We start from the raw sequence: 22,706 nt of genomic DNA on the forward strand, positions 1-22,706 counted from the left end.
AACTGCCGAATAGGTTGATAAATGAATATCCCACCCTCTAACGGGGGCTCAGGGTGTTATAAAGCTTCTACGTAGGCACAGTGCAAAGTTAACATGCATCTGGAAGGAGTACCTGCAATTCTCCACATGCAGAGTGTTCACTACTGGGAGCACACCGGAGTCCCAAGATAAAAGCCTAGATCAGGAGGAAAATTCCGAGGGAACGTAATCCTGAGCTGCAGAGCAGAGGCACAGTAACAATATGCCCATTAGCAGGGATTGTGACCCAAAAATACCTGTCGCAGTACTGCCGAGATGATTTGTCAGTATCAGTATCATCACTTATTTAAGGCAAAGGGACTGGTGTACCTATTACATCAAGTATTCTCGCCATTGCAGCGCTGGTCACATCAGTCAATTACAAAAATTAATCTCGTGCAAAACAAGATGTGCCAAAACCAAAGGTTGGCAGGAGGGTCGGTAACCAGAGGATACAGATTTACGATCATTGGCAAAAGAACCAGAGGCGAGATGAGGAGAAATGTTTTTACGGAGCGAGTTGTTGTGATCTGGAATGCACCGGTGGAAGCAGATTCAGTGGTAACTTTCAAAAGGGATTTCGATATATACTTGAAAAGGAAAATTTTGCAGGGCTTTGGGGAAAGAGCGAGGGAGTGGGACTAATTCCTGGGATGGGGCGATTGTTCTATGAGGAGAGATTGAGTAGACTAGGACTATATCCCCTACAATTTAGAAGAATGAGAGGTGATCTCATTGAATCATATAAAATTCTTGAAGGGCATGACAGGGTAGATGCTGGGAGGATGTTTCCCCTGGCTGGGGAGTCTAGAACTAGGGGGCATAGTCTCAGAATAAGGGGTCGGCCATTTAGGACTAAGATGAGGAGAAATTTCTTCACTCAGAGGGTTGCGAATCTTTGGAATTCTCTACCCCAGAGGGCTGTGGAGGCTCAGTCGTTGAGTATATTCAAGACAGAGATCGATAGATTTTTGGATACTAAGGGAATCAAGGGATATGGGGACAGTGCAGGGAGGTGGAGTTGAGGTAGAAGATAAGAACATAAGAATTAGGAGCAGGAGTGGTTCATATGGCCCTTCGAGCCTGCTCCACCATTCAATAAGATCATGGCTGAATCTTACTGAATGGCGGAGCAGGCTCAAGGGGCCGACTAGCCTATTCCTTCTCCTGTTTCTTATGTTCTTAACTGGATAGCTCTTTCAAAGAGCCGGCACAGGCACGGGCACGATAGGCCGAATGGCCTCCTTCTATGCTGTGATTTGCTTCATTACCTCAAGTGTTTCGTGGCTTCATACTGCAGCTATGCAATTGTACTTCCCGATTTGGTTACTTATTGTGATGCTTGTCAGCTGCATCAACCGATGCAATGAGCCATTCCTTTCTGATTCATAATCTTAATCTTCTGTTTTGGAATAAACATTTTGTCACTGGTCACAAATTGCACAGACTGACAATCCTCGAGAAAGACTCAAAGTACTGAACCAGAACATCTTGGAGGAAATTCAAACAGCCAAGGTACGAGCAGGGTGGAAAATACAAATCTGTCATAAATAATCCTCAGCGCACCACGAAACAGCAGTATAAATGTCAGTTCCACGCTCCAGTGAAGCCAAAACTAAGCAGGCTATTCAACCATTAGAGACCACAGCTTAGACACGTTCACACATGATCACAAGGAAAGCAATCAGGATCAGCCACGCTGGGGGATCTTCTGCCACTGTGGTACTGAGGCCAATTGCCAAAATGCCACCTTGGCCAAGCTCAACTAATGTAACACAAGAACAAAGAAATGGAAACTTTCTTGGCCTGCAGGACTCAGCCCCAAACAGGTGTGCCCAAGTTGCTCATGTTTTTCTTCAGTTTCAATCGCACCGGTTTTATCCTACAAAATGCACAGCAAGATACCACAAACAGCAATGTGATAATGGCCAGATAATCTGCTTTAGTGGTGCTGGTCGCAGGATAAATATTGGCCAGGAGACTGAAAAGTTTGCAGATGATACAAAAATCGGCTGTGTGGCTGATAGTGAGGAAGAAAGCTGTAGACTGCAGGAAGATATCAATGGACTGGTCAGGTGGGCAGAAAAGTGGCAAATGGAATTCAATCCAGAGAAGTGTGAAGTAATGCATTTGGGGAGGGGAATACACAATAAATGGTAGGATACTGAGAAATGTAGAGGAACAGAGAGACCTTGGAGTGCATGTCCACAGATCCCTGAAGGTAGCAGGACAGGTAGATAAGGTGGTTAAGAAGGCATATGGATACTTTCCTTTATTAGCCAAGGCATAGAATATAAGAGCAGGGAGGTTATGCTTGAACTGTATAAAAACTAGTTAGGTCACAGCTAGAATACTGCGTACAGTTCTGGTCAACACATTACAGGAAGGATGTGATCGCACTGGAGAGGGTACAGAGGAGATTTACGAGGATGTTGCCAGGACTGGAGAATTTTAGCTATGAGGAACGATTGGATCGGCTGGGGTTGTTTTCTTTGGAACAGAGGAGGCTGAGGGGAGACTTGATTGAAGTGTATAAACTTATGAGGGGCCCAGATAGAGTGGATAGGAAGGATCTATTTCCCTTAGCAGAGAGGTCAATAACCAGGGGGCATAGATTTAAAGTAATTGGTAGAAGGATTAGAGGGGAGTTGAGGAGAACTTTTTTTACCCAGAGAGTGGTGGGGGTCTGGAACTCACTGCCTGAAAGCGTGGTAGAGGCAGAAACCAACATCACATTTAAACAGTACTTGGATATGCACTTGAGGTGCCGTAACCTACAAGGCTACGGACCAAGAGCTGAAATTGAATTAGGCTGGAGAGCTCTTTTTTGGCCAGCACAGATACAATGGGCTGAATGGCCTCCTTCTGTGCCGTAGTCAAATTCACAGGAGCATAATCAGACAAAATAATTGGCACTGAGCCAAAGGAGACATTAGGACAGGTGACCAAAAGCTTAGTCAAAGAGGTAGGTTTTAAGGGGCAAGAGGTAGAGAGGAGAGGTTTAGGATGGGATTTCCAGAGCTTTAGGGCCTAGGCAGCTGAAGGCACGGCCACCAATGGTGGGGCGAAGGAAAGCAAGGAAAAATATATTGACTGGCTCCCAGAGTGATGGCAAGGGAGCGCTCTTTTACGCAAAGCGGCAGACTTTTCTAACCTCGAAGGCACAAACTCCAGGAATTTCTTTGGAGGGTTCCACAATTAGCCGTCATAATTTCAGTGGTAACTCCGGATAAACCACATCAACGAGGTATCCACCAAAGCTGAGCGGGAGAGCCACCAAGGACATTCCCGGCGGTAGTTTCTCCTTTGCCCCAGGGTTTCTTTGATGCAGATTGTCTTCTTTTTCCAATACCTCCCTTCTTTCCTTTGACCTTTTTTTGTGAAATCAATTTACAACCTGTTGAGTTTTGGTGGATATACTTGGGACTTGTTTAGAATTGGAGACAGAGTTAAAGCTTCTCATTATTTATTCTCGTGTTGTGGTTTTATTACCATTAATTCCATTATAGCTACTTCACAATACTCTTAATTTGCGCTCACCACAAAGGTCAGTTTCCAAAGCAAGCTCCCTACCAACTGGGACTTGGCATTATATGCTAAATATCTGGGATCGCGTTGCCAGCAGAACAAGGAACCCTTCTACCGTTGGGATATGGATGGAAAAGAATATGTCCTAACACCATGTGCTGCAGATTTCTCCAAACTGACAGAAAACAGGGACTCTATATTTCAGGCTTCAAACTACTGAATTGTATTTATTTAAAAAAGTCAGATTACAAAGAAGCAATAATGAATCAGCACATCAGCATGAACACTGTGCTTAACTTTACTGTGCTATCTGATGCAAAGCAATACAAATTCTGAGGTCATAGCCATTTCCTTCAGTAACTTTCAAACCTGACCTCAGACTTCTTATGACCAATTAACTCCCAACCCACAGGGTGGCACAGTGAAACAGGAAACCGAAGAACATGGGACAGCAACCTGGAGAGATTCTGTCACCGTTCAGGTGTTAGCCCTGGCTCAGTGCCAGCACTCTCGCCTCGGAGTCAGAAGTTTTGTGGGTTCAAGTCCCATTCCAGAAATTTAAGCACATAACCCAGGCTGGCACTTCAACGCAGGACCGAGGGAGTGCTGCACTGCCGGAGGTGCCATCTTTCCGATGAGACGCTAAACCGAGGCCCTGTCTTCCCCCTCAGGTGAACGCAAAAGATCCCATGGCGTTATTTTAAAGAAGAGCAAGTGAGTTCTCCCCGGTATCCTAGCCAATGTTTATCTCTCAACCAACGCCTAAACCCAGATTATCTGGTCATTATCACATTGCTGCTTGTGAGATCTTGCTGTGCACAAATTGGCCGCTGCGTTTCCTACATTACAACAGTGACTACACTTCAAAAAGCACTTCATTGGCTGTAAAGCGCTTTCGGACGCCCCGGAAGTCGTGAAAGGTGCTATAGAAATGCAAGCTTTCTACCGATTGACGTAATAAAACTCACTACGCCCTTGGTTTGAGTATAAAGCAAGGCTTTAAGCAACTTGTTTCAAAACATGGAGGTCTAGTTGTACTTCACTAGTTCCTGTCTTACAAAATGTTCCTGGGCAAGCTGGGCCCACGCCTGAGTATTTATACTCCTTGGACAGCGCCACTAGCTGGCCGTCCAGTGTTATTTCATGAGTCGTTTCTTTATGATGATGAGATTTATAACACCGATAATAAAAGGTCATGAAATGTAGTCAGCCAGAAGAGGTGACTGAGCCCCCCTAGCAATGATTGTCTTTAACAAGACTGAATAAATAAGCTTAATAAATAAATAAAACTGAAACAAAGGCGACAGGTGGGACTTGTGCCTGAAAAAGCTGCTTTATGTTTTCTCCAGTTGCCTGACAATAAAAAAAGCTCTTGAAATCACCTGAGACTTCCAGTGTCCAGCCTAAGCCAAGTCAGTCACCTGGTTACCACTGGCCAATGAGCAGCAGCTACCACAAAACAGCACGGGCCAATGACAAATGAGATCTCTTTTCTGTCACACCCTACCTGCAAACCAAACAGCTCCACCCAAAAGCAACTCCCACGGCAACAGTCGAGCAGCTCTCTGATTAAGATGCCGAGAGAAGGGAAATATTTGAACTATTCTGCAGAACTACAAATACAAAGATAGAGCGGCAACAATATTTTTGGGGGAACCAGGCTGCATTCCAACAGAATCTAGTTGCACAGTCACCACAGTCAAGGACAAAGCAATGCTGATTAGCAGTTGCAGAATGTGAAGCCTGCTCCCCAGTATAGTACTGTAGCATCTCGATGGATTGTAATAGGTTACCAGTCTGACACACTGCCTGAAATTAAAACTAAAAAGGTGAGCAAGTGGGAGTGGAGTACTTCAGTGGTCATGGTACTAAGGCAGTGAATGCACCACTCAGAGGTGATAAGTTCAAATCCCACCTGGGCATGTTATGAATTTAATAAATCTGGTAAATTGTGGGCTGGCACCAGAAAATATCACCATGAAAGCTGACAAATTGTGGTTAAAAATACAGCTTAAAAAAAAATGTATTTATATAGCGCCTTTCACAATCTCAGGATGTCCTCAGATTGGGTGACCGCTTTGTGGAACACCTCTGCTCAGTCTGCAAGCGTGACCCCGAGCTTCCAGTCGCCTGTTATTTTAATTCTCACTCCCACTCCGACCTCACCAGCCTCCACATTCAACAGATCATCCTCCGCCATCTCCAGCGTGATGCCACCACCAAACACATCTTCCCCTCACCTCCCCATTCAGCGTTCCAAAGGGACCGCTCCCTCCGTGACAGCCTGGTCCAATCTTCCATCACCCACAAAACTCGCTCCCCCTCCCACGGCACCTCCTTCCTTCCCACCATTCAGGGCCCCAAACACTCTTTCCAGGTAAAACAGCGATTTACTTGTACTTCTTTCAATTTAGTAGACTGTATTCACTGCGGTCTCCTCTACATTGGGGAGATCAAATGCAGATCGCTTCTGGTCGCTTGTCATTTTAATTCTCTATCCCACTCCCACCTCTCTGTCCTTGGCCTCCTACACTGTTCCAATGAAGCTCGATGTAAGCTCGAGGAACAGCACCTCATCTTTCCATTAGGCACTTTACAGCCTTCCGGACTCAACATAGAGTTCAACAATTTCAAATCATAACCACTGCTCCCATTTTTTCAGACGGCAGCTGTTAGTAATAATTCTGCTGTTGTCTTTTTCACCTCCTCTAGACCCATCTTTTGTTTCTTCACTTGTCCCATTACCGCCCCCTTTTGCCTTGTCCCATCATCCCTTTAATCATTTAATCACTTTTATTCTTCCACCCAATCACAGTCTTTCCTCCCCTCCCCCTTTCCCTGCCTCGGTACATGTTACATCTCTAACTTTTGCCAGTTCTGATGCAAGGCCATCGAGTTGAAACGTTAACTCTGTTTCTCTCTCCACAGATGTTGCCTGACCTGCTGAGTGTTTCCAGCATTTTCTGTTATAAATCTGCTTTAGTGATGTTGATTGAGGGATTAATATTGGTCAGGACACCAGTGAGAACGCCCCTGCTCTCCTTTCAAATAGTGCCATGGGGTCTTTTACATCCAGCCGAGGGGGCAGACGGGGTCTCGGACTAAAGTCTTATCTGAAAGATGGCACCTCCCAACATTGCAACACAGCCTCAGTACTGCACTGGAGTGTCAGCCTGGATTATGGGCTCAAGTCTCTAGAGTGGGACTATGAACTCACGACCTTCTGACTCAGAAGCGAGAGTGCTACCCACTGAGCCATGGCTGACAGCTGTATGTACAAAAAAATGGTTGACTAATACTATGGAACCGGTCACCCCTACCCGGTCTGGGCCTACAACAGAGTCCCGTCCCACACTCTGCGCATAACACTGCCTCAGGGTAGCGGGGGATGGGCAAATGTCTTGCCAGTGTCGACCACATCCTGAGAGCAACTATAGAGAAACCTGCAATAAAAACAGAAAATGCTGGAAATACTCAGCAGGTCAGGCAGCATCTGTGGAGAGAGAAACAGAGTTAACGTTTCAGGTCGATGACCCTTCGTCAGAACTGGAAAAGGTTAGAGATAGAGAAACCTGCGACTGACATTGCGGCTTGTAAATACAGAAGGTGCAAATTCTTCAACCATTCAGTTCTGACGAAGGGTCATCGCCCTGAAACGTTAACTCTGTTTCTCTCACCACAGATGCTGCCTGACCCGCTGAGTATTTCCAGCATTTTTCTGTTTTTATTTCTTCATCCTTGCGTGTGTTTTATTCAGACAATAATCTCTTAGCATAACTTTATTTCTTCTGCAAGCTTCCAACAAGTGAAAAAACAGAAGAAATCAGCCGTTGAATTCTAGGATAAAAAGCATTTTAATGTCTGGTCTATAATGGGAAGATGTAGAGGACCAGAGCGTGGAAATATCGTTGTATTTGAAGAGAAACCGCTCACCCCGGTCACCTTACCTCTGAATTTCTTCGGAGGATTGGCCAGCTCGCCAGCTTCTGGCTGAACCACACATCTGTCATCCACTAATCTGTAAGAGAAAGGCACTTCAGTTAGTTGAGACACAGCAGTGCGAGTTTATTCTTGACTTTGTAGCCTAAGAACATATGTTTACAAGAGCTTAGCTAGGATTACATTTGCTACACAAAACAATAAGATGCATTACAGAGCAATGAAATGCATTTTTTTAAATTAATATTTTGGTGACCCTCTGATGCTATTTTTGTTGCAACAAGGATATTTGACACGGGAAAGTAAAACTCTTGGGGGGAGAAATTGGGTGAGTAGCGCCACCTGTTAGCGCCTAAAGAGGCAGGCAGTGGCTGTAGCGCCACTGGCTGCGCCTCCCGCGATATTCAGGAGGGGCGCTAATGGTGGCGTTAGCCTGTTGCGCTGCGCCGCCACCGATGACGTCATCGGTGTGCGCAGCGCCCCATTCGCGCCCCGTTCGCGATATTTGGTAGTGAATGCCGCAGTTGCGCCGTTCGCTACCCGCGCCCGGTTCACGGGGCCTTACTGTGCTGGCAGCAGCGCAAGTTAAGGTGGAGGTGCGGAGCGGCCGCTTTTTCGGCGGCCGCCTGCCAGCACCTCCGTCCCCGGCCTCCTAACTCCCCCCCCCACTGCGGCATTGCCGGCTGTTTCCCGAGAGCCCGGCACTTCTCCTTGGTGCCGGGCTCATTTGCCGGCACTCGCGAGCGGGGATCGCGCTGTTGCAGGCACCTCCCCCTTAACAGTGGGAGGAAGGCCTGCAGTACCGCAGCGTGCCGTGCCGCAGCGTGTGGCGCTGTGGCACGTTGCGCTGCGATAATCAGTTTCAGCGCCCTAAGAGGGACGTGGAGCGCCTCGAGCCTCGCCCCGTCTCCCTCGAGGGGCACTGAAACTGAATTTCTGGCGATCGGTATCACTCCGATCGCTGCGCTAAATCCTGCGCTCAGGCGACTTTTGCGCCACTTTGGCGCCCCAACCCAATTTCTAGGCCTTGGTCCCTGCCACGTAACACAGAGGGCAGGGACCAAACATGCCATATGCTGAAACTTCACCAACACCATCGCGGCGACACATGTTAAGGGCTTACTTGCAACAATAGTTTCCAAAATTGGTGCTTCCTCTCCCGTTTTACTATATCCCTGAATACTCTTAATTCACAAGTATTAGGAGTCAGCCGTAGCTCTCTCGCCTCGAGTGAGACTTGAGCACAAAATCTAGGCCGACACTCCCTGAGTTCTCTCAGGTGTCCTGGCTAATATTTATCCTTCTACCAACATCACTAAAACAGATTATATGGTCACCCAAGAGAAATTAAAGGGAACATTTCTCTGGAGTCCCCCAAGGACCTATCCTTGGCCCCCTTCTATTTCTCATCTACCCCTCGGCGACATCATCCGAAAACTCAACAGTTTCCACATGTACACTGATGACACTCAACTCTATCACACCACCACCTCTCTCGACCCCTCCATCTTCTCTGATTTGTCCCACTGCTTGTCCGACATCCAATACTGGATGAGCAGAAATTTCCTCCAACTAAATATTGGGAAGGCTGAAGCCATTGGGCTGGATTTTCATTGAGGAGGTGGGTGGGAGGCGGGACTACAACTTTCAGGGTTGTAGTCCCGCCTCCATCGAGTTGTAGCCAACCCACGCGATTTTGACTTGATTGACCTTGTTGAGCCCGCCCAGCGGGCTCAGCAGGCCAATTAAGGGCCACGCGGCAACAGGTGACATCACAGATTGATATTTCATCTGTCAAGACCTTTTGACAGATGAAATATCAGCGTTTCACAGCTGTTTGAAGCTGTCAAACACTGACAATCTGTACTCCAGGTTAATTCCTTCCTCTCAGGATGATTTAGAGATCTCTCTGGAACAGAAAGCTGAATGCTGCAATTTTTGACAGATCGTGGCCATTCTGCTTTCGGTGCCAGTGAGATGAGGGACTCCCGAGACCTGAAGGAAGGAAGGAAGGCTGTAAAGGTAAGTAAAACTTCTTTAAACACTTTAAACGCACCAAACACACTTACCTTTGCACTCATGCACCCATCACCCACCTGAACACCGGACATCTCGGCCCCTCCAAGCCCTTCAGCCCGACGGCCCGCCTCGCTAACTTGGCGTGGTTTGGAGCCGTCGGGAATCCCACACTTCAAGAATGAAAATAGGGATTAGGCTAAAAACTGCCCTAAGTACCTGTTAACAGGCAGTTAATTGGCACTAATCCCCTTCCCGCCTCGGAGAGGCGGGTCCCAGTGCGGGGCGGGTACCCGCCTCCTTTGAAACTGGCATGGAGGCGGGATAGGTTCGTGCCCACCGATTTTGAGATTTTAACCCCCTGCACGCCTCCAATCCCGCCTCCAATGAAAATCCTGCCCATTGTCTCCGGTCCCCACCACAAACTCTGCTCCCTAGTCACCGTTTCCATCTCTCTCCCTGGCATCGGTCTGAAGCTAAGCCAGGCCGCTCGCAACCTTGGTGTTGGTGTCTGAACCCGAGCTGAGCTTCCGACCACATATCCGCTCCATCACCAAGACTGCCTACTTCCACCTCCGTAATGTTGCCTGACTCCGCCCTGCCTCAGCTCATCTGCTGCTGAAACCCTCATCCACGCCTTTGTTACCTTTCGCCTTGACTATTCCAACGCACCCCTGGCCGGCCTCCCATCTTCCACCCTCCATAAATTGAGCTCATTCAAAACTCTGTTGCCCGTATCCGAACTCACACCAAGTCCCGTTCACCCCTGTGCTCGCTGACCTACACTGGCTCCCAGTCCGGCAACGCCTCAATTAGAAAATTCTCATCCTTGTCTTCGAATGTCTCCGTGGCCTCGCCCCTCCCTATCTCTGTAACCTCCTCCAGCCCTACAAGCCTTCAAGATCTCTGCACTCCTCCAATTCTGGCCCCTTGAACATCCCCGATTTTAATCGCTTCACCTTTGGCGGTCGTGCTTTCAGCTGCCTTGGCCCCAAGCTCTGGAATTCCCTCCATAAACCTCTCCCCCTCTCTTTCCTCCTTTAAAATACTCCTTAAAACCTACCTCTTTGACCAAGCTTTTGGTCATCTGTCCTGCTATCTCTATCTGTGGCTCGGTGTCAAAACGTTGGGGCGTTTTACTATTTTAAAGGTGCTATATAAATACAAGTTGTTGTTATGTCCCTTTCAAGCACCTTGCTTGATTCTTCATCCAAGGCCCTTTAGGGCCGTGTGCTCCACGTTGCCACAACTGCACGGGAATGCAGTTGTTCTGGTTTCACTTCCATCCGTCTGATTTTAAGAATATGTTTCCTTGTTCAGGATTCATAAGAACATAAGAAGAACAGGAGTAGGCCATTCGGCCCCTCGAACCTGCCCCAACATTCACCAAGATCCTGGCTGATCATCCACCTCAACTCCACTTTCCCGCCCGATCTCCATATCCCTCGATTCCCCGAGAGTCCAAAAGTCTATCGATCTCAGCCTTGAATATACTCAAAGACTCAGCATTCACAGCGCTCTGGGGCAGAGAATTCCAAAGGTTCACCACCCTCTGAGTGAAGACATTCCTTCTCATCTCAGTCTTAAATGGCCGACCCCTTATCCTGAGACTATGCCCCCTAGTTCTAGACACTCCAGCCAGGGGGAAACAACCTCTCAGAATCTACCCTGTCAATCCCCCTCAGAATCTTATATGTTTCAATGAGATCACCTCTCATTCTTCTAAACTCCAGAGAGTATCGGTCCATTCTACTCAATCTCTCATCATAGGACAGCCCCTCTCATCCCAGGAATCAACCTAGTGAACCTTCATTGCACCGCCTCCAAGGCAAGTATATCCTTCCTTAGATAAGGAGACTAAAACTGTGCACAGTACTCCAGGTGTGGTCTCACCAAGGCCCTGTACAATTGTAGCAAGACTTCCTTACACTTATATACACCAACCCCCTTGCAATAAAGGCCAACATGCCATTTGCCTCCCTAATTGCTTGCTGTACCTGCATGCTAACTCTCTGTGTTTCCTGTACGATGACACCTAAATCTCTCTGAACACCAATATTTAATAGTTTCTCACCATTTAAAAAATATTGGCCCAGAAATTCGGGTCGGGAGCTTCCCGCGGGTATAAGCCCCCGACCTGCACTTACCTTGCGCGCCGGCCATTGAGCTGTGGGCCCCCGTGGAATTCCGATCCGGGGCCTGCTCCAGTTGCCGGCGGGCAGTGCTTGCGTATCCCAGGGGCGCAGTTAGTTCGATGCGTCCCCTGGGATCACGTGGGCCATGGAGAGCCAATCAGAGCAGGGAATGCTCCATTCATAAGTCTGACAGGAAGTGCTGTCAAACTTAGAAATACTACGGGCCCCAAAACATCACTAAATCTTCAAATAATTTTTTTTAAAACATCACATTTTTTAAATAAACTATAAATTACATGAAATAACTATTTTAAACAATAATTTAAATTTTTGAAAAAAATAATTTTATTTTCTAACGGGGCTAAAAATAAACTTACCTTTCTTTAAAGTATTTAAAAATAATAAACCTGTGGAAAAAATGTTTTAATTTTAATGAATTCACCACTTACCTTGTAAAAAGCAGGCCTGACGCCTGCTTTTTACATGTCTAACTTCTGGAGACTTACCCTCCCGGGAAAACTTGCAAAAAAAAACGAAGTTCGATGCGCACGCGAAGCCTCTCCCGCGCACGCGTTCGACCTCTGAACCCCTGCTTTCAGGGGAACGGAAGTGCCGGTTTCCCACGCATGCGCAGTGCATGCAGGAAACCAGCACTTCCATTGGGCCTACGGATGAGTACCCCGTGCATACTCACCCGTGGGGACCCAAATTTCTGGGCCATTCTGTTTTTCTATTCTTCCTACCAAAGTGAATAACCTCACATTTCCCCACATTATACTCCATCTGCCACCTTACTGCCCACTCACTTAGTCTATCTATATCCCTTTGCAGGCTCTATGTGTCCTCCTCACAGCTTACTGTCCCACCTAGCTTTGTATCATCAGCAAACTTGGATACATTGCACTCGGTCCCTTCATCTAAGTCATTAATATAGATTGTAAATAGCTGAGGCCCAAGCACTGATCCTTGCGGCACCCCACTAGTTACAGCCTGCCAACCGGAAAATGACCCGTTTATCCCTACTCTCTGTTTTCTGTCCATTAACCAATCCTCTATCCATATATTATCCCCAAACTCATGAGCCCTTACCTTGCATAGCAACCTTTTATGTGGCATTTTATCGAATGCCTTTTGGAGATCCAAATATACTACATCCACTGGTTCCCCTTTATCTATCCTGCTTGTTACATCCTCAAAAAACTCTAATAAATTTATTAAACACAATTTCCCTTTCAGAAAACCATGTTGATTCTGCCTAATCATGTTATGATTTTCTAAGTGCCCTGTTACCACTTCCTTAATAATGGATTCCAGCATTTTCCTGATGACTGATGTCAGGCTAACTGGCCTGTAGTTCCAGTTTTCTCTCTCCCTCCTTTCTTGAATAGCGGGGTTACATTTGCTACCTTCCAATCCGCTGGGACCGTTCCAGATTCTAAAACCGCTGAGACTGGTCTAGAATCTACTTAAGGAAAAGTCGTACCTCCGCCTATCTCAATAGAATTCCCTTCAATACTTTAAACATCTCAGTCAGGTTACCCCTTCACACCTCCCCATGTCTCAGGAGGTTACCCACCCCAGTTTACCCAGTCTCTAATCATGGCTACACCCCTTCGTCCCAGGTATTCTATGTAATTATTATTGGATTTCCCCCCATAGGTCGGTACATCCTTCCTAAGCTGGGGCGAGAGACAGCCCACAGCTGAACACCATACACCAAGGCGAGGTTCGGCCAGTGCGCTGCCTAACTTGCTATGATTTTCCACTCCCCTGAAAATTCGCTGACCACGATCCTGGCTTTAACCTCGGGATTGTGCCCTCCAGCACCGCCCCTGTCGGATTTCATAGGAACAGGAGGGGGCCATTCAGCCCCTCGGGCCTGCTAAACCATTCAACCATGGCTCATCCTCGCCTCAACTCCATTTAACTGCCTGTGATTTGCAAACCTTCATTCTCTTACTGAACAAAAATCTAGCAATCTTAAGAGTTCAAGTGGACACAGACACATGCCTCCATTGTGCTTTACTAAAATCTTAACAATAACATTAATAGATGAGATTGGAACAAAGATTTTCAGGTACCAAACAAAAATCCTCCTCCCCCCCTCCCCATATCTACATTCAGTTGGATCTTTGGACCTACTACCAGCACCACTTCGACTAAGTGAAGTCCCACAGAGGCTCCACTGTGTACTAGGAAGTTCCTCCTAGAATTTACAAAATATTTTTATAATCCCAGTTCAGTTTCCACCAATTATTACTCTTTTACTCCTTTCTACCTTAGTGGTATCGTGCACTTTGGCTCTCTGCCTTGGTCTCACAAAATAAATACACCTTATACTTCAGGAACTTTTTGCTTGATTCTTATTAATGTATAATGGAACCAAAATGACCCAACATAAGAGGCCTCTTCACTCATAAACCGCAGAGGCCTCAGGCCTTCTCATTCATCCAGTGGCCTGAACCAGTTTTGAGTTTCACATCGTATAAATCGCCACTTGCCAGCTTCGTAAACTCAGCTCCAATATCCACTGCTAATGTCACACTGTTACACTGCAGCGCACTGCACACCTGTCAGGTTGCAGATTGCTCAACCCTTTCTCACTAAGTAAGTCACAGAGGCAAGTAGCACTATCTGATACAGATTGATCGCTAAATCCTCAATCGCTGCAGTGTGTTTATCAAATGAATATAAAACGCACGTTAAAAACTACACTCGTCTGAAAAAGCAGAAAGGAGCATGGCATCGGTGACGCCCTGTGATATAAATCAGCGGCAATGAGGTCTCCAGGGCTCGTTTTGATCGCCTAAAGGGATCGGAGAGACATTTTCCAGATTTTCCCCCCCTTAATTGGCCTGGGTTTTTATCTGCTTTCTTGCCTCTCCCAGGAGATCACCCGGCTCCGTGTGGGTGGGAGGAGTGTATCTATCATGAGGCATAAAGCATCACAACTATGTGGGGCAGGCTGGTTGGATCAGTTGGTCTTTTCCTGTTCGTCATTTTCGTATGTTTGTAATATTTGGAAGCTTTTTCTGTTTATGACCTCAAAAGCATGTTATCACAGATTGTGTCTCTGGTACAGTAATATTCTGTAGCTCATCACAGTTCTCTAATTTAGCTTTATTTGGCTTCAACGATTGCAGATAATCTACACTGCAGAATGATGCATTGTATGAGCTGTAAGAGGACGTTGTAGGTTAGGGAGGACCAGGGGTCACAATGTTAAGTTGTGTAAGGCCAGATCTAGGTTCGATGTCAGGAAGGTGGTTCTTTTCCCAGAAAACAGTGGACCTGTGGAACAGGCTGCCGTCTGGTGCGGTGGTCGCCGATTCGCTCAATTCCTTCAAGCGAGAGCTGGACCTGCTCCTAGTTGGAGCGGACATCACCGCTTACGAAAGTTAGGTACTTCAGGGAATTAGGGCCAGAGAGATCTCCTTGGCTAGTTTCAATCGCCATGGGGGGAGGGTCAAGAGGAATTTCCCAGATTTTTTTCCCCCCAAATTGTCCTGGGTTTTTAATCTGGTTTTTCACATGGTTTTGGGTGGGGTGGAGAGTGGATATATTGTGATATACACAAGGTATCGCAATTGTGTAGGACAGGCTGGATGGGCCAGAGGGTCCGTCATTGTTCGTATGCTCATATTATGCTCCCAAATGATTAAAAGGAAGGGATTTGTTGCAGGGACAGGAGCATACTCAGATATTCTGTTGTTCAATGACCTTGAGATCTGTCGATGCAAGAATTTAGCTTTCCAACATGTGAACTGGCAAAAAGGTTGCGTTTTCTTGGAAATCAATCAGAAAAGCACATTACGTTCCTTTGAACCTGCTATCTACGCTTGGTCTGAAGCTGTGTTGCTACCTAGTCACAGGGCAGCTCCGAGTACTGTACATTGTATACTGTGGTGATAAGGTTCAAGGTCAGCATAGTTTACATTGCAGCACACCACAGAAATGAAAGTCAAACTACCCAGGGCCAGACTGCACGATACTCAACCCTTTCTAAATAGGTTGCCGTGCTAGCCCAGTGCTCTCAGCTAGAAAATCACTGATTGGCCACAAGTGAAGCTACAGCGACACCATTTTATCCACATGCACTAATTTTAGCAGAAATCGCCTTACACACACTCACACAATACAGTAAATGTACTTCACACGTGTATATTAACTGAACAACCATCGCCCACCATTCAGTAACCAAGGAAACGAAGCACTCACAACGATCAATAAACACTCGCACACTCTGCTTCTCCTCTCAGCATTTTACCAACAAACGCACAAAAAAGTTAAAGTTCACATGTATACGCCGTGTGAATGAGTATTGAGATCACAGGCCCAACAGCGGAGTTGATGGCTCATTAATTATTTATTAATCAGAAATGCAATTAGCCATATATGGATTCCTAATTAGCCACATGTGGCTAACAATGTTCCCTGTCGGCTGCACTTTGTTCTGCGCGGGCTGTTTCTTTCAATGCGCGGTGCCTTTAAATTTCTGCGCCAGCGCGGTATTTCCAGTGTAAAAGCTTGAGAGCGGCCTGCAGATTTCTGCGCGGCCATGCATGCACACAGCTTAGAGACAACATTGGCGGCTAGTGACCAACGTGTTGGGCAACACTGCGCTCATGTTCCATTGAGACAAACAGTACAAACTCTGTCCGTATTATCGCTGCGACAATCCCAGCCACCAAGGACTGAGCCTCTGTTCCAATGTCGATGAGACCAAGTCTCCTCCAGAGTTCAATCTGTACCAGAATCACTCTGGAAACTTTGCAACATAAACAGGGATCACAAAGAATGTTAAAATCTTCAATGGCCAACCTGATTGTATCGTTTTGCATAGACCAACATAGCCCGACAAAAATCACCGTTTAAAGAGAAATTCTCACAGCACGCATTTGGGTTTACAACATGTACTTTGGAGTAAATCCAAAGTGAGTACAATTCAAGATTTTAGTTAATACATTCCAGAGTTTATTGAATACATAGGTGTGAGTCTTGGCTCACTGGCAGCACTCTCATCTCTGAGTCAGAGGGTCGTGGGTTCAAGCCCCCATTCCAGAGACTAAGGCTGACACTCTAGTGTAGAGCAGAGGGAATGCTGCACTGTCGGAGGTGCCGTCTTTTGGATGAGACATTAAATTGAGGTCCCATCTGCCTTTGCAGGTGGACGTAAATATCCCATGGTGTTTTTGGAGACGAGCAGGGGAGTTCTCCCCAGTGTCCTGGCCAACACTTATCCTTCAAGCAACACCAATAAAACAGATTATCTGGTCATTTATCTCATTGCATCAACAGCTGCCGACTGAAATAATGGGGGCAGAGGTTATAATCTAATTTTGTTGAACTCAATGTTCAGTCCAGAAGGCTGAAAATGCCTAATCGAAAGATGAGATGCTGTTCCTCAAGCTTACGTTGAGCTTACATAGGATTACATAGGATATACGGCACAGAAACAGGCCATTCAGCCCAACCAGTCCATGGTCCACATGGAGAATGCTTGTGGTTACGGTTGTCCCCAACCTCTACATAACAAATCTGGTTTGCTCAGGTTAGCCAGAAGATGTGGTTGAGCAAGCTGCATTTCTCACGCAAGAAATTACAAACCTAATCACAATGAGATAAAGTTAGATCATAGGGCAGCCTTCGGAATTGAAATACATCCGCCATCTGGTTGAGAATGTAACTCCATTAAGCAACAGCTTCTCAGACAGGTTTTTCTTCCTCCATAAACATTTACATGCAGCATTGTACAGTGAGGATTCTCCGTGACTCCTATCCTCGCTGTTAGCAACAGTCGTGAAGAAATCTCAAACCAGTAAGTCAGAATGGCGTGTGATTTGGGAAAAAGAAGTAAGACTTGCATTTATATAGCACCTTTCACGACCACCGGACATCTCAAAGCGCTTTACAGCCAATGAAGTACTCTTTTGAAGTGTAGTCACTGTTGTAATGTAGGAAACGCGGCAGCCAATCTGCACACAGCAAGCTCCCACAGACAGCAATGTGATAATGACCAGATAATCTGTTTCTGTTATGTTGATTGATAAAGATTGGCCAGGACACCGGGGATAACTCCCCTGCTCTTCTTCGAAATAGTGCCGTGAGATCTTTTACGTGCACCTGAGAGAGCAGACTGGGCCTTGGTTTAACGTCTCATCCGAAAGACGGCACCTCCGGCAGTGCAGCACTCCCTCAGCATTGCACTGGAGTGTCAGCCTAGCTTTATGTGCTCAAGTCCTTTGGAGGGGAACTTGGGATGGCGTTCCCATGACTTTGCTGCTCTTGTCCTTCTCAGTAGCATAGGCCAGATGGGAGGGAGGTGCTGTCCAAGTAGCCTTGGCGAGTTGTCGCACTACATCTTATAGATAGGGCACACTGCAGCCACAGTGCACGGATGGTAGAGGGGATGCATATTGAGTCTAGTGACAGGGCACTAATGAAGCAAACTGGTCTGATCTGGATGGTGTTGAGCACCTGGAGTATTGGTTCAGCTACACCCAGCCAGACGGAGAGATCATGAGGTGAACCGTTTGTCTCATGCAGCCTCTGCCCTGCTCTTATACCACAGTGTCGATATGGCTGGTTTGGTAAAGCTTCTGGACAAATGGTGAACCTCAAGTTGTGGAAGGTAGGGGACCAACGATGGTCCTGTTAAAGATCAGGAGATGGTCAATGCCTGGCACTTACTTGGCATAAATGCTACCTGACACTTGTCAACCCAAGCCTGGGTAACGTCCAGGTCCTACTATAGGCTGGCACAGGTTGCTTTATTTTCAGTGGAGTTGCAAATGGAGCTGAACACTGTGGAATCATCAGCAAACAATCCATTCCTGACTTTATGATACATGAGGATTTTCAATGACCAGTGAATCTTGAACTTTCATTGCGTCACAGGAAAGGGAAACAAAGCACTTGCAGTTATGGAGCACATTTCATAACCTCAAGACATCTTAAATCATTTCACAGTTGACAAAGTACTTTTGAAGTGTAGTCACTGTTGTAATGTAGGAAACACGCCAGCCAATTTACACACAGCAAGATCCCACAAATAGTAATGTGATAATGACCAGATAATCTGTTTTAGTGATGTTGGTTGAGGGATAAATATTGGCCAGGACACTTGGAAAACTCCCCTGCTCTTCTCCGAAATCACCATGGGATTTTTTACGCCCACCTGAGCAGGCAGATGGAGCCTTGATTTAACATCTCATCCAAAAGACGACACCTCCGACAGTGCAGCACTCCCTCAGTACTGCACTGAAGTGTCAGCCTGGATTATGTGCTCAAGTCTGTGGACTGGGGCTTGACCCTGTTGTGTATGTAATATGTGTGCTACTTTGAACCTATGGACAGGACTGCACTACTTGTAGGGCGTAGTGATACGCAGTACCACTCCTGGCCATAGGGGTATAAATAGTACTGTGGGTACTGATCTCCCCTCAGTTCCCGCCTGTGGGCATGAAGTAAAGACCTATGTATAGTCCCTACCTCCAACCAGTAAAGACCTGTTTGAGTTATACGTTTAAGTCTTTGTGTTAATTGTTCAATACAATACACATACTTAACACTGGCGACGAGTCGGTTCGAACCCTGCGGCAGTTATTCCACGGCGGCTTCATCCAAAGACAGGACGTTGAAGATAGGTTTCAATCCTCAACACCCCACTCAAAACTGAAGGGCAGCAGAAATCCTGACAGCTTCCAGCGACTGGAAGAGACAGGCATTAGGACCCTGAAGCCTCCATAACCTCGTGGGTAAGCCAGAGCCCGGGAGGGAGCGAGCAAGAGCCGCGCGAGCGGGTGAGCCAGAGGCCGGGAGCCGCTTCAAGTGCGAGGCGCAGCGCGGGCCAGCGATCGGGACCAAAGATAAGGGCCGCACTCGGACTGAAAGGCGCGGCGGCTGCAGAAGCTCAAGGTGCGAGAGCCGCGGTGCACAGCGCGGGCTATCGATCGCGGCGAAGATAAGGGCCGCACTCGGGGGCTGAAGGGAGACGGCGTCGGGGGACGGGTGAAGACCGCCAAGCGCGGGAAAACCGCCATTTTGTGGGCGGAGGACGACGGCAAGAGCGGGAAGCCGCCATCTTTGATAGCAAGTAAACAAAATAAAATCTGAGAAATTGCAAATCTACAATGCCTAAACACGGGAATATTAGCACCTTTGATAGTGACCTCGAAGATTGGGCCATATATGTTGAAAGAGTAAAAAATTATTGTAAGGCCAATAAAATTCGTGACCAAGATAAAGCTCTAACATTATTAAATTTAATGGGTGCGAAGACATACAGGCAATTGAAACACCTGTTATCACCAGATGAACCGGCGGATAAGACGTTCGATGAGATTGTTACTGTCCTGAAAGATCATCTAAACCCCACGCCGCTGATGCTAGCGGAACAATTTAAATTTTACGACAGAAGGCAGCTACAGCATGAAAGCAATGCTGAATATTTGCTGGAATTGCGTAAATTAGCGAAATATTGCCAGTTTGGAACGGGACTGACAGATGCACTACGAGACAAATTTGTGTGTGGTTTATTTAAACAGGATACACAAAAGCGACTGCTCGAGGAGAATGAGCTGACGCTTGAGAAGGCGGTCACTATGGCAGCAGCACACGAAGCCGCAGCGAGAGGCACGGCAGTAATGCAGCTACGGTCACCGGAGCTCAGTGCACACAAATTGGGTGTGAGTTCTGGCAAATGTTATCGTTGTGGAAAGACAACGCATGATCAGAACCAGTGTTGGTTTAAAAACCAAGAATGTAGAACTTGTGGTAGGCTTGGACATATAGCTAGAGTATGCAGGTCAGGGAAGAAGACCAGCAACAAGAAGTCACCGCAAGGAAAATACGCAAAGGTACACAAGGTGACCGAACAGGAGTCCGATTCAGACGCTAGCAGTAATGAACTGGCTAGCTTAAGCTGTAATGAACTGGCTAGCTTAAGAGTACTCAACGCTGGTAAGGGTGCAGACCTCCAGACAATTTGGGTCACTCTTCAGATAGAAGGAGTCCAAGTAAAACTGGAATTGGACACTGGATCGGCATTGACGGTCATAAATAAGAAAGATTACGGAAAGTTATTCCAACATATTCCCCTACAGGATACGGGGATTATATTGAAAACATACGCGGGGCAAAGAGTGTACCCCATCGGGAAAATAGAGGTTGCAGTGGTCCACAAGGGCGAAGACAGTCAAATAATGGACTTATATGTGATATCTGAAGGAGGTTCTCCACTACTAGGACGGGAGTGGATTAGGAAAATGAATATGGACTGGCATTTCCTACAAACAATAACGAGTGAGAACTCGGTGAAGATAGTCGGCCCAGACTCTGGAACGGATGATGGTAAGCCCAACTCAGGTGCAAAAGACAAAGTTTCAGCACAGAATTCCACTGAGCAACAACAACATAGTTTAACTGTGGATTCTGAGTCTGGCAAGTCTACTGATGTGCCCATTTCTGAGGGACACCGGGCTCGAACTCAACTCCATTTCAAACTACAACAGCAATTAGAACAAATGCTTCGCCGTTTTGAGCAAGAGTTGAATGCAACGAAAGAGTTCTTTGATATAGAGTTGGAGAATCTGGAAAGACAACAGAAGCAGCTGATGGAGAAAATGGAGCAGGAGCACACAAAACGTCTGATGTCAGAGGAGTTAACGGTCAGCCAACTCCTGCATATGCTGAAGGACAGGACTCTGAAATGGGAAAAACTTGAACACGAACTTCAATATTCAAACGAAAGGGGTTCGGAGCTCTCAAAGGTTATTGGAAGAGCTGAGGTGGCAACACAGACTGAGATGACTGCAACAGAGCAGCCCTTGGATGCCAAAAGTACGCTGACTCACGTCAACATAGAACAACAGACCGCTGAAACAGCTGCTCCGGTAGAGGGATTGAATGGTCCGATCAATCAATCTCCAAAAGAAGTTGAAGTAGTAAAATCTCAAATGAGGTCATTAGTAAGCGACTTGCTGAAAGCCCAGAAAAAGCTGGATGAAGAGGTACGCATGAAGAAGTCTCTTCAGGAAAGATGTCTGGACTTGGAACAAAAGCTGGCTAACGCCCAGCTGGGTATGGAGGAAATAGAAGACCCTCTCGCTGGCCTAGATCAGGACGACACCGAATATTACTATGTCCTGTCCTGCCCAACTTGTAACTTCGACTCCCACCATACAGAAATCATGGAGGAGCACCGAAAGTCTACGGAACATCGGGAGAAGGTGGCTCTACTACGGAAAAAGGAGGAAGAGAAGGAGGAACTGCGCATGCAGCTGGCAGCTGACAGTGGAGCCCAGAGAGTCTCCAAGAAGCAGAAAAGGAAAAGTCGAAACAGAAGATGACCCATCTGAACCATTATTACCTCTACCAGATCACACACATGGTCCCTCCGAACGGAGCCAATTCAGTTCGGAAGTTCAAACTGTTAAATCCATGGAAGGACTATTGAATGAGTCACTCCAGCAACATGAACCAACTACACCACAGAGATTGAATCTGTGAACTGTTTTCCGCAGAGACTGAATCTGTGATCTGTTTTGACATGAAGTTATCTATGTATCTATGTTATTCTGTTATGTAAACCTGAAGTTATATATGTATATATGTTATTACGTTATGTTAAATGGGGAGATGACTAAAGCTAGGAAGGGAGGAATGTTGTGTATGTAATATGTGTGCTACTTTGAACCTATGGACAGGACTGCACTACTTGTAGGGCGTAGTGATACGCAGTACCACTCCTGGCCATAGGGGTATAAATAGTACTGTGGGTACTGATCTCCCCTCAGTTCCCGCCTGTGGGCATGAAGTAAAGACCTATGTATAGTCCCTACCTCCAACCAGTAAAGACCTGTTTGAGTTATACGTTTAAGTCTTTGTGTTAATTGTTCAATACAATACACATACTTAACAGACCCCGCGACCTTTAGACTCAGAGGCGAGAGTGTTACCAACTGGGCCACAGCTGAGTACATCATGCTCATCCTTTGGCCTTGGGATACCGTGATTCAAATGTCCCCAGCCCCTGAATCACTCGGCTGTATGCCTGATTCAATTCTGTCA

General features: G+C 46.6%; 1 protein-coding gene across 1 annotated transcript in view; it reads right to left on the reverse strand.

Annotated features, from left to right (window-relative positions):
• Positions 1-22,706, reverse strand: part of itpr2 (inositol 1,4,5-trisphosphate receptor, type 2) — a 290,627-nt gene that overhangs the window by 215,032 nt on the left and 52,889 nt on the right. Inside the window, exon 2 of the mRNA XM_086009952.1 lies at positions 7,494-7,564. Within this exon, the coding sequence (XP_085866078.1) occupies positions 7,494-7,564 (71 nt within the window). The remainder of the gene's footprint in view (positions 1-7,493; positions 7,565-22,706) is intronic.

This window comes from Somniosus microcephalus, chromosome 17, assembly GCF_052327205.1.
Source record: "Somniosus microcephalus isolate GS21.2 chromosome 17, FLI_Smic_1.0, whole genome shotgun sequence".
NCBI classification, from domain to species: domain Eukaryota; kingdom Metazoa; phylum Chordata; class Chondrichthyes; order Squaliformes; family Somniosidae; genus Somniosus; species Somniosus microcephalus.